This window comes from Anopheles gambiae, chromosome 2 (genome assembly GCF_943734735.2).
Source record: "Anopheles gambiae chromosome 2, idAnoGambNW_F1_1, whole genome shotgun sequence".
NCBI lineage: Eukaryota > Metazoa > Arthropoda > Insecta > Diptera > Culicidae > Anopheles > Anopheles gambiae.
In genome coordinates, this window is record NC_064601.1 from 5,654,425 (window position 1) to 5,666,940 (window position 12,516).

The window sequence follows — 12,516 nt, forward strand, 5'->3', positions numbered from 1 at the left end:
TGCTTCGAATGACTCACACTCCGGCGACTCAGCACTACTGCTGCTGCTGCTGCTGTTTACTTTACATAACCTCGAAACAAGCTCGAGGATCGAGAAATGGGTAGAAAGGTAGATCTTTCGACCGTCTGTCCGCGAGTGACTTAATACTATGCGTCATTTTTTAACCGATCCGTTAAGTGGGGCCATCGGCGAAGGTCAACCAGGAGTGTGGAGAGTAGGGGTAGGAAATGATGCTTTGCAGCCACAACAAAGAGCGCCACAGCACATCGGGTGAGGATCACTTTGATGTGTGCTATTGCGCTTATTTCTTGTGTTAATGGCTTCCAGTGCTGCGAAAAGCGAAGCCGTTTCCGTTTCCTTTGTGCGAATTCGCTGACGTCTGGCAAAGAAAAACGGGCAATCCATTACCATGCCTTTGGTGCCATCCCGTGTCAACGAAAGCCGTCTATTTCGGGCCTGTCGATACGCAATCGATGCGGAATGCGAAGAACCGTTCCCCGTGCCGGAGGCTGGGTGACTGTTTATTATTGTAAGGTAATTACTTTTCCACGTCGTTTGCCGCGACGGTTTGGCTGCAATTTTCACCGCCACCGAGGAGGACACACACACACACACAACCGATCCGAGAGATGTTTTGCGTCATCTTGCGTCAATCAGCTGCGGCCCTTTTTCACTGGTGGGCCGGTTGTTGTTGATGATGATGATCGCCGGTGGTGCGAGCTACGTCGTGCGGGCAGCAAACCAGACGTATTTTCGGTGCCGGAAAAACAGTTCATCTTTCAACGACAGCCAGCCTCAGCGCTGCGTGCGTATGTGTGTGTGTGTGGTTGGACAACGGAATCGGGATTTATTTTCCCAATTGGCGGCACAATTCGCGTCATTCGTCTATCCGTTTCCGCTATTTGCGCTCTCCAAACAGACACGAATGACGAATGATGGGGGTGGAGGGCGTTGGTTTGATTCACTTGACCTTAAAAGGGCACGCGATCTGATGCTGGTTGTTGCAAGTGTGGAGTGTGTGTGGTGGAATGGAAAATTTGCACGATTAGTTTGTTTGGCTTTTAATTAACGACTCACTGCGCTTCCTAAACCGAGTATGCAGAAGAAAAAAAGAGCTTGTACACTCAAAAATGTTTGTACCACTCATCACAGCACAGTTGCACCCCAAAAATAAGCCTCGCTTGGACATGTTGTCCGCTCTGGTGGCGTCGACATGTCGTGGCAAAAAAATCGAGACAAATTCCAACGCCAAACAGTTGCGCTGCTATTCTCACCCGCCTTGATTGACAACGTGTCACTGGGAAGATCGTTTGTTGTTTTATTGCCATTTTTTGGCCTGGTGGCACAACACCTTACCGGGTTGGTTGGTGTGTTGCGGTATTTTTAAAGCTATCTGAGTTGTGCAGTAGAATTCCTTAAACAGATGATTTTGTGGAACACTATTTGTCGTATCTGTTCAAAAATATTAAAACAAAATTGAGCTAGCATAAAAGAGCAGCGTCTGGTAGTTAAAAATATGTATACATCAAATGGCCTTAGTCCACCACAGAACAGCAACAGGTCTTGCCTTTCTTCAGTATATGTCATTAAAAAAAACCACGAATGCTTTTGAGCCGATCCCGACCATCACCAGCAAGCGATGTCTGGCAAGCAAACCGTCCGAGAAGAAAACAAAATGCGAATAAAAATAAAACCCAATCAACATCCCGCGGAAAAATCCAGCCACGGCCAGTTGGAGCGAACAAAGTGTACATTTTTCCACTATTGAGGCCATGTGGACATTTTAATCCCCCTGTTCTCTTCAACCCTTGGAATGCTGCGCACACCATTTCCAGTGACGTTTTTGGGGAGAACGGCGGGAAAAGAGACCTCACCACGCCGTCGCCACTCGATCAGAACCAGCCAGCCAGAGGTAGATCATTTTCCTCGACGTTTTCTACGTTGCCATTAATGTACCATGGCCACTTCAGCTGGCGCCAGTCGCGATCCGCGATCCGACGAGCGGCATTTAAAGATTTTAGCGTATGATGATTATGTGGCCACCGCTTGGGCGCACGCGAATGATTGACTGTAACCGGTGGTGTTTGGGCTGGCCTGGCTGGCGTTAAGCGGGAAATTCTACCATTGACACGATCGTGCGATGATCGTTGCGATGGATCCATCTCAAGTGGCCCCACGGCGGCCCGGTACGGCTCGGTTCGAGTGGATCATGTACGGGGTTGTTTGTTTACTTTTCCCAACCAAACCTTTTCCATCGTTCACTCCGCTCCTTCGCGGCGAGAGTCTCTCCCAGCCCCGTAAAACACCTGGCGGCAGATGGTACTGCGGAGTAGGCGGGGGGCGGTTCAAACAAAAAAAAAAACGCTAAATTTGTTTGCGTGTCCATGAGCTGTTGCACAGATTTGTCAACTGCCGACTCACCGTGGTCCATAATTAACCACTTCCGGCGATGTCACCGACGCAGGAGGTGGTGCGGAGGGTGTCTTTGGTTTTGGGGAAACAGAAAACAACATTATCATCGAAATGGCGCCAATCGAAATTCTTGCAGTTCAAAGAGCGTACACTAGATGGCAGCACGGTGAACGACAGATCAGAGCAGCCAGAGACTCGGAGAACGGTGCCGGATCGTTCGGGTATGATCGAAACAACTTAAAAAATTCGTTTTCCAGCTCATCCATTATCGAATGGACGCATCGCTTTTCGCTGCCGCTTTCACATCCGAACCCTTCTGGTTGCTTTCTTGGAGGGGTCTGGGTGATTTATTGAACGCGAAAGAGTTTGGAAAGTGGGTCAACGATTGGCAAAAACTCCTTACATTGGCGCCCATAAGCAAATAGCGTCCAAAGAACCATCCTTCATCGGCTTTCAAATATAACATGCGGCACACATGAGCGTCGAGTCGTTGGCGCAGCAGAATCATTAACTTAAACGATCCTCACGCTCGAGAGATCGTGAACGATTGCGTACTTGTCTTTCGCTTCTACTAGCAATACAAAGAGAGTGACGCATTAATGATGCGTATCTCTTGCCGCTCATTCTATTTCCCCTGACAACTACTTGATCCGTCACTAATTTCCTCGTTAGCTGGGAGATTTCTAAGAACTAAGGTAGGACTTGATCAAGACCTGCACAAACGAGCCCCAACCACTGCCGGGTTAATATCCTGCAATGCCGGCACACCTCCAAACGGGAGGTTAAATTAATTTGGCCGTCCGCCGGAAACAGTTGCTCGACTTCGTCACGGCGACCACGTAGTCATAGAGTCGCACGCAGACACACCAGCTCTTCTTTAAACATGCTTCGTTCTGCTTTTTTGTTTGTCGCCGGTTCCTGTAAATTGCATTCCCGTGCCCACTTTTTGTTGATTAATTGACTATCTTTCTTTTTTTCATTTGCGCGCGCGAAAAAGTTGCTTTCTGCGTTTTTGTTCGTGCATGTGCCGGGGCGTGTTGCATTCCCGATGTTTCTGCGTGTACTCCGAGCTGTTGCGGACCGTGGCAGATAACTTTCGGCGGATAAAAATGACAGCATGTAAGCTGCGGGCCAGTGGACAATGGTTGTATCCCGGGCGATTTGGGGATGGCGTAACAGGTGCTGCTGGTTAATGGAAGAAATCCATTTGGCTTGTTAAACTTCTTTTCCATCGAATGTGTTCTTCTTCTTTCTTTTTTTTTGGGTTTGCCCAAAACCATGCCTTGGGGTCAAATTCCGGCGAGTGGCGTTATTTTTATCCGTTTCACTCATTGCGTGTTATGAAATGTGCACTGTTTTTGCGTTTCATCCTCTGGTGCAATTATTTTGAATCGTTCCCCTAAAATTGTGCTCCATTTGTAGTTGGAAGCAAGCGATTTTTGCGAACGTGTTCCATCCGATGCTCTACTTCACGACCTTCTCTCCAAAGCAAAACCATGAACCCCGGCACAGTCGCCGCTGCCACGTTCTAGCGACATGCAGTTGCGCTTGCAGAATCCGTATGGCAATAACGTCTCAAAATAGTTCATCTTTGATGGCGATACTTTTTATGTCCTCTGTCTGCCTTGAAGGAGAGATACAGAGAGGGAAGGGAAGGCTGGCCATAAAATCGCCTCCGAAAACAAATATTTTCTGCGCGAGGGTGTGTTACGAAATTGATTTTACTTTTCCGCACCCAAGTTGGCGAATTGGATGCAGTTGAAGAACAATCGAGATGGTTTGCCCCCCCCCGGATATCATTTTATAACTGTGGTCTGGGGAAATCTGAAGAAAGATAGGACCCGCTGTGACTAATACTCAGTGGAATTCAGAAATGCAAAGAATTTGGTGTTGTATCGAATAAAAAAAGAGCTGCTCTTCACACGAACTGGATTAAACCAGTGGCAAGTAAATATTTACAGTACAAAAAATCTCTTCCAACACAATCAGGCAGGAAGGTGTGCCCCGGCGTTGGTACGATTTATTTTTGAATGAACCCGACCGATGTTCGGAGTGAAATATGTTCACCATATCTCGCGAACGAACACGTATGACGTCGTAGTTTTGATGTAATTCCTCAAAATGATGGGCGTTCCAAAAAAAAACGGCCCAATAAAGCTGGTAAACAATTTCGCTTTCCACAAGTGGCGCGCGCGTAGAATTAATCATCGATCGTATTTTTGGTCAGTTTGGCAACTTGTTTACAAGGGAGTTTCCCGACATAGCGTCATCGTAGGGATATTGTGGGTTTGTTTTGATTTTCTGTGCAAAAACGAACGATCGCTCCTTATATGGGTATGGAATGAATCGATCGTTTTCCTGTGAATGAAAGCAAAATCCTGCCACGATCATTTTGGAAGATTCAACGAACACACTTCGTGCCTGCACAATTGGGTAATTGCTTTTGAGGCACCCTGTGGGAGAGTACGTTCACAGTCGGTTGAGGGTTGATGTTCCCTGACCGATTTGGCAATATCGACAATATCACACTTTGCAAAAAGGTGCTTTGCATCGTGTAATTTACCTCTTGCTGCAATAAATCAAGCGATAAATGGCATTTATTACAAGAACATACCAAAATAATGAACATTTTAGCATTAAAAACAGTACCTAGGACGTCCTTGGATTGTTCCTACCTTCTCACCACAGTGTTGATTATTTTGCACGTAATTTCACCGCTGCTTCAACGAAAACACTTAAACTCTGCTGAAATGCAGTTAAATTGCAGCATTTGATCACATTTACTACTTGTTTATCGAAAGAAAAGCACCGAAAATTCCCACCGCCAATCGACACCAACAACAACCCCCAACGGATGTCGCCGGGAACTGTCAAAACCGTCGTCACACCGTGTGTATCTATGCACCTTGATCGCGCCGCCAAATAGCACGCGAAGAAGAGAAAGAACGGTGCGGTGCGTACAATTTGTGACCAAGTCGTGTGGAAAATAACACATTTTAGGCGTACAAAGTGTATCTCTTCTATGCTAGTCTTCGTTCGTAGCCATGGAAAAACAGGACGACTACAAAAGCCGCAAATCGCCGGCGGAAAAAGGTAAATGTTGCCGTCGGGTGCTTGTTTACGTACTCGCATCTGCTTCGCCACCAGAGAGTGTTGCTCATCTTCACCTCCCATTCCCCTTTTCCTCGTTCTGATGTTCCCGGCAGGTTCGAAGAAGAAAAGTGACCGCAAATCACGCTCCCGGAGCCGAAGCCGTAGCGCCAGCCGCGCGGACAAGCGACGCAGCCATTCGCGTAGCCCAAACTATCGTCGGAGACATGGCAGGCAGCGGTCCCGCAGCCCGCCAATGTACCGGCCGCGACGTCGCTCGCCCGACCGTGGTCCACCCATGCGCCGACACGGTCGACGAGGTCGGCGTAGTCGCTCGCCCGGCATGGGTGGACGAGGCGGTGGTGGTGTTGGCGGCGGTGGCGGCGGCGTCGGTGGTGGAGGAATGCAAATGGGCATGATGGTCGGTGACCCGAGCGGTGCATACATGATGCAGGGCACAATGTATGACCCTTCCTGCTACGGAGCCTACGCTAACAATGGTGCCTATATGGGCGGGTACGGAGGGTATGATTATGGCATGGTGCAGGGTGGGTACGGTACCGCGACAATGATGGACCCGTCCCAGGCGATGATGATGGGTGGCGTAGCAACCGAGTGGGACCATCCCGCACCCGTCCAGCCGGTTGTCCAGGAAACGGAGGAGGAAAAACGCAAGCGCGAAGGTGAGCGTGTGTTTGACATACGGCTGTTGACTTTCTATCGGGCATCGTTACCAACAACCGCACCGTTTCTGTTTTCCATTTCGTTTGATTGCAGCGGCCATTACGTTCGAGCTGCTGAATCAGCGGGCAGCACTGAAAAAACAGCGCGACGATTATAAGCAGCGTGCGAAGGCGCTGAAGCGTGAACTGAAAACGCTGAAAGAGCAGCGATCCGACCTTTGCTCCGGACGCGAACCGCCCTCACCAACGTCGAACGTTTTTATCAAAGAAAATGACAAACTGCAGGTAGGTTTTCCCAATGCTGGCCGAATACGATCTATGCGAGCACAGCGGCAGACACGGCGGTCGTTCAGAAGCTTCAGCTTGGCGACCGCTGTAAAACTAATGTAAGCAATGTTGCGAAAAAAGATAACTCGCCTCCCCTTAAAGATAAGCGACATGACACGAGTTCCAAGAAGTTCACTTGAAAAGTATCCATTACCTTCCCCCCCCCCCTTCCGTACCAATACACACACATAATCCTTATCTTCCGGTCGAAACCATAGATTTCCATTTTCCGCCCATTGCGGCCACGCACCTTCGGACGATAGTTTTCTCTATTTCTCCACTTTTCCCACAGCCTTTAATTGATGATTGTGAGAGATGAATGTGATTGCACAAGTTGCAACAGGAACGAACATTCTGCACAGACACACAGGGGACGATTCACACACGCGAACGGAGTGGGACGAGCCCTCCGCATTGCGGATCCCTTGTTATGCTGCGGACAGCGAAAGGCCGAGACGAGCCTGGGGGCGATCCTGGGGGCATCTTCGCAAACAAACGGCCCGATGCGAATGTAGAATAACAAGATTGTTAAACAATGTACCACTCTCTGTAACGATAGTCTCTGTAAGAGCGGGATGTATTTTGAAGCGGTAAAGCGATGTGTGGCTAGCAATTTGGCAGCAAAACAAGCGGAAACGGCGAGATGTTGGCAAGCGTTACCCAATGGTGCCCACTGTCTTTATGCTTCAGAATACGCTTGCTCCTTCGGCCCGATTGCATCGGGTCGACACGGTTGTAAAACTAGCCTGTAAGCCTTTGGAGACGTGGTTCTGGAGCGGTTGGATCGGCGCTGCGGGCGACATCGGAGAGTCTGAGAGGACCTTTAATGGACCATTGAACGGGTTATCATCCATCATTATCATCCTTTGCAACGCGCTGCCATCACGGCGAGGAGGCTAAAAGCTACGGCCTGCCGCTACCTGGTACCGTTTGTATGCCATCTTTTGGGTGACTAGTTTTAACAGCGCACACACGCACACACTCGGTTCATTCCCTTTCATCAGTAGCAACACACTTCTTTCCTTTACGGATGTCCGCAGTCGTCCGCAGTTTACGATTTCCCCATGCGTGTGTTCGCCTCTCTCCAACACCAACATCCCGCCCTGGTCAGCTAAGCGGTCAGTGTTTGGTCACAAACCGACGTTACCCGTGTGTGTGTCCCATCGTGTTCCGCTTTGCGTTAAGAGTCGGATTAAAGCAAGGTTTCAAACGCAACTGTAAACTTCGCCAACTGCTAGCCACGTGGGGCCCCGTTCCGTATTAATCTGGATCGTGTTTTCCTTTCTCTCTTCTATTTTGCCTTCATCGCGCGCCGTCGTACACGCTGTGCAGTCTCAAATACAGGACAAGATCAAAACGATCGAAAATGTAATCGACATGCTGGATGGTATCATAGCGAAGGACAGGACACCGTCGCCGCCGCCGATGTTGCCTGGGACGACGATGCCACCGCTGGCCACCATTCCGGATCCACCGGCTCCACCATCGCCACCCAGCCCCGGGAACGATGGCGGACGTGCACATCGCAACCCATCACGCTCTCCCCGTCCCGACGGTGGCGCGGATCGTGACCGAACGGACTCACCTTCACCCGAGCGGCTGAAGAATGAAGTCTTGGAGAGTATGCATGCTCGTGGAAAACGCAAACCGACGGACAAGAAGTAAGAGATGTTGCTAGCAGCTGCATAAAACAATGCGTTGTTAACGACTTTCACATTGCTTTTTCTTCCCCATCAGACAATCCGACCATTCCGAGGGTAAAAAGAAAAAGTCCCCCTACAACTACGTTCACTACGATCCGGAGGTGCACTGGTGTGGCACGTGTAACGTGTTCCCGAAAACGGCCAGAGAGTACCTGGCCCATCTGCACTCGGAGCAGCACCGAAGCAGGACGACCGTCGACGAGGGTTCGAGCGAGGAGCACAAGAAGAAAGCAGCACCATGGCGTGCGCAGCTCGACACCGACGATACGATGGTTAATCCGGACGCACCGTCCAAAAGGGCACCGATACGGGGTTTACAATTTTTCGTTCCAGCAACGGCCTGGTACTGCAAGCTGTGCAACTACTGGATGGGGGATCTGCATTGCGCGTCCTGGCACTTAAAATCGCAAACCCATGCCGATGCTTACGGAGTAAGTCGATTAGAATTTCACCCACAATAGGCTAATCATTGCTAAATGGTCAACATTTCTCTCTCTCTCTCTCTGTTTGCTAGAAATACATCGATGGCCATAAAAACTACGAAACTGACTGGATGGCAGAGCGGCAAACTGCGTTCGAAAAGTACGGAGCTTCTGCTGGCAAGGACGCACTAGCGGACGGCGACATTCCGGCGCCACCACCGCCACCGACCGCGGAAGAGCTTCGATTGGCAGCCTCGGGCGCTCCCCAGTCGAACGATGCGTTCGTCGGTGCATCCTCCGCTTTCCAGATTCTACCAAAGAACTCGCTTCAGGAGCACAAGGGCGGAGCACCGTTCGAGGTATCGTCGCCGGCGCTCACGGCAAAGGACGAACCGCAACCATCGAGCGCGTCGAAAAAGTCGAAAAAGAAGAAATCGCGCAAGGAAGAACGGAAGGAAAAGAAAAAGAAGAAGCGAACAAAGAAGCGGAAGCGAGCGGCCGCCTCGTCCAGCTCGTCGTCGTCCAGCAGCAGCTCCGACTCTTCCGATTCCGAGTCCGATTCTGGGTCCGATCGGGAAAGCAAGGAAAGCGATAAGAATGAAAACCCTATACACGCGGCCATGCGTAACATTTTGAACGCGAAGGAGGTGAATGCGCGCGAGGTAATGGCTGCGGCCGCGGCTGTTGCTGCTGCCGCCGGTAAATCCAGCGCGCCGAACGAACCGGGAGCAGCGGCAGCAGGTGCTGTCGGAACAACGAAAGGTGAGCCAAGTTTAGGTAGGTGATTTTGTCTATCAATTGGCACGGAAGAAGCAACTGTTAACGTTTACTTTGCTATGATTGCAGGCAAATGGACGGTGGTGCATCCAGCGCAGGAAAGAAAAATGAGCGCATCGCTTGGAGCAGCATCGATACCGGCGGCACCGTCCGCATCGTCAGCGGGCACTGCTTCAAACCTCGCTCCTTCGAACGCCTCCAGCCAGAGTGTGGACGACAGGAAGCGCAATGTGCGTGAGGAGGAACGGGACCGAGACCGTGAAAAGGATCGGGATCGTGACCGTGACCGCGACCGAGACAGTAGACGTAGTGTCGATCGGCGCGACCGATGGGGTCGACGGGATAGCCCGGATCGGTACGGCGGACGTGACCGTGACCGTGACCGGGGCAGAAGAACCGATTACCGCGACTATCGTGATCGGCGCGATAGACGTCGCAGTCGTTCGAGGGGACGCCGTAGCCGCAGTGGAAGCGGCGGCCGAAGATTCCGCCGTAGGTCGTATTCGCGGTCGCGCACACCGCGTTCACGATCCCGCAGTCGGTCCCGTACCAGCCGTGGTGGCAGCCGTCATCGACAAATCGAAAAAGCGGTTCCTAACTTCCCGCCCGAGCCGAAACCGACCAAAGCGGAGAAGAAGGCACCGAAGCCGTTTAGCCGCTCGGACGGTGGAAGTTCCACGAGTAAAAAGAGCAAAGCCTCATCGAGCAGTGCAGGCAGCAAAGGAAGCTCTACCGAGAAGGGTAGCGCGCCCAAGAAGCTTCCCTTTATTGGCCGCATGCCTGTGTTTAAAAAGCAGCAGGCAGACAACGCGAAGAAGGAAGAAGCGGCAGCAGCTGCAGCTGTGGCGACAGTTCCAACGGCCGAGGAAAGCAATGAGGCTGGAGCTGTGCTTGAGCAGCAAACCGAAATGGTTTCCGCGCAGCTCCACGAGTCAATGGGCGGTGGCTTTGCTTCGGATAATGCCACCGAAGCGGCGGCGGCAACGTTAGCCATGATGCAGGGCCAGGAGGGCGTGTATGATCCGCAGCAAATCGCACAAACCGCAGGAACCGACGCGTACCAGTATGCGAATCTCGAACTGGGCGAAACGGTCACACCGCAAGACATGGACTTGGTCAGTGCGGAGGAGCAAATGGGTGAGGCGGAGATGGTGGTGGACCAGGGGGAGAGTAATGCCGAAGACAGCACGACGCTTGCCACCGACAGCGCCCTGCAGGAGGACCCGGATGCGTACGTTTCGGCCGATGGGCAAGTGCCGTTGCCGAAAGATTTCCAAGAAGCGCTCGACATCATTTACGATGGTGGCGACAAGCCGAAGCGTGCGGATGTGATTGCCAAGGAGGCAGCGGCGGCGGCAGCAGCTGCGGCAGCGGCAGCCAAGCCGCCAGAGATGGTGCCGGATCCGCACGAGCAATCGGGTGCGATGGTACCGGGAATGGTGATGATGATGGACCACGATCAGCCCCACATGATCGTGCCGGAAGCGATCGACATGTACAACCAGCAGTACGCACTACAGTATGGTATGCATCCGGCCGAGTACATGGCAGCGGCAGGGGCGGCAGCTGTTCATGGCATGATGACAATGGGGCACGGTGTCGTACCTACCGAGATGCATTACGTGGAGGACGAGTCGCAGAACCAGCCGCTGGACAATATGATGTACGGTGCAATGCATGCTGCCTCGAATGCGGCCGCAATGATGCACCATCATCAGCAAATGGTGGCCGCCGGTGCACTGGATCCCAACGCGGCCGCTTACGCCATGGCAATGGCAGCCGGTGGTGGTTATACGCCGGAGATGATGGCCATGCATCATCAAGCAGCGGGTGGTGTTACGGAGGGTCAGCCAATGATGGACCCGTCCGTTTCAGCAGCGTTGTATGCTACTGATGGTTCGGCGGCACAGGAGTCGGGTACCGTTGAAACCACCACACAAGAAACTACTGGACAAGAGCATGCACAGCAACAGGAACAAAAAGAAGAACATGAACAGGGAGCAATACAAGAACAAGAAAAGGAACAAGAACAGTCATCTGAACAAGAAAAAGAACTTTCTCCAGAGCATGAACATGAGCCAGAAAGAGAAGAGGTACAGGAAGATAAACTGGAACAGGAGTATAACCAGGAGCAAGATCGTCCTGTTGAAAATTTCGAATCAGAATCGACACAACAATTGGAGGACAGCGATACCCCACAGGACAATATTGTTGAGGAAACGGATATGCCTAGCAGCGCCAATGAAGAGTCAGTTGAGGCCGAGCAAGTAGAACAGGAACCAGTAGAAGAAGGCTATGCTTACCTGGAGCATGAGCAGCAAGAGGTAGAAGAAGGTTACTCCTATCCCGAGCACGAACAGGAAGCAGTAGAAGAAGAGTACACGTACTCGGAACACGTGCAGCACGTGGTAGAGGAGGCCCCGGTTTCCGACAATGATGGCGAAGCATGTGTAGTTATGCCGGAAGGAGAAGAAGAATACGTTGAAGAATCGATGCAATCGAACGACAACTACGAGCAACCCGCTTCGGAGGAACCGTGTGATGCAGAGGAAGAGGAGGCGGAGGAGGTGGAGGAGGTGGTGTATTCGAATGAAAACTTCGATCAAATGGGATCCGACGAGAATGGTGTAGCGCAGGAGCAACAGTACGAACAAGGTGGGCCGATGCAGTCGACCCAATCCTTGCTGGACAGTATGATGGCCGCTGCCATGGGCGACTACATAGAAGAGGAGGTGACCGAAGACCAGTCGCAAGATTAGTAGTAGCGCATGTTATGATAGCATTCACACACACACACAATAGGAAAGCAAATGTTGAACAGCATCAACTTGAATTGTTTATACACCTTTTCAGTCAATTTTAAACTTTGATTTTGCACATGCAGCTGCATACGGTGTACATGGGACAAATGGTAAATTTAATAAAAGTACTGCTTACCAAATGCGCATGAGTTTTTGTGATTTTTGTTGTGAATTTAATTCTAGTTTACGAAATGTTTGTTTCCCGCAACGGAATGGTTGAATATTAACCAAGGTATATACATGCATGAAGCACCCTTTTCTGTTAGTACCTTGACTCGACACTTGCTTTCACCAATACTAC

The 12,516-nt window shown here is 51.1% G+C and overlaps 1 protein-coding gene across 6 annotated transcripts; it reads left to right on the plus strand.

The window, feature by feature from the left end:
• Positions 1-5,294: 5,294 nt before the first annotated feature.
• LOC1281660 (zinc finger matrin-type protein CG9776) lies at positions 5,295-12,355 on the plus strand. Of its 6 annotated transcripts, none has more exons than XM_321606.6 (7): positions 5,295-5,505; positions 5,619-6,185; positions 6,280-6,470; positions 7,845-8,173; positions 8,250-8,646; positions 8,730-9,399; positions 9,484-12,355. In XM_321606.6, the coding sequence occupies exons 1-7, from the start codon at positions 5,457-5,459 to the stop codon at positions 12,171-12,173; spliced, it is 4,893 nt and encodes a 1,630-aa protein (XP_321606.6). In that variant the 5' UTR covers positions 5,295-5,456; the 3' UTR covers positions 12,174-12,355. The 6 variants fall into 6 exon arrangements, with proteins under 6 accessions (XP_321606.6, XP_061497920.1, XP_061497923.1 ...); XM_061641936.1 differs by having other exon boundaries at positions 5,296-5,505; positions 8,730-9,414; XM_061641939.1 differs by lacking the exons at positions 5,295-5,505; positions 5,619-6,185; positions 6,280-6,470 and adding exons at positions 6,838-7,435; positions 7,553-7,729 and having other exon boundaries at positions 8,730-9,414.
• Positions 12,356-12,516: the final 161 nt, after the last annotated feature.

Excerpts from the sequence above, each read along its gene's own strand:
- LOC1281660 (XM_061641936.1), top strand. The coding sequence starts at position 5,457 with ATGGAAAAACAGGACGACTACAAAAGCCGCAAATCGCCGGCGGAAAAA. Across the intron at positions 6,186-6,279 it reads GGAAAAACGCAAGCGCGAAG|CGGCCATTACGTTCGAGCTG; the intron begins GTGAGCGTGTGT and ends GTTTGATTGCAG. Across the intron at positions 6,471-7,844 it reads AAGAAAATGACAAACTGCAG|TCTCAAATACAGGACAAGAT; the intron begins GTAGGTTTTCCC and ends CACGCTGTGCAG.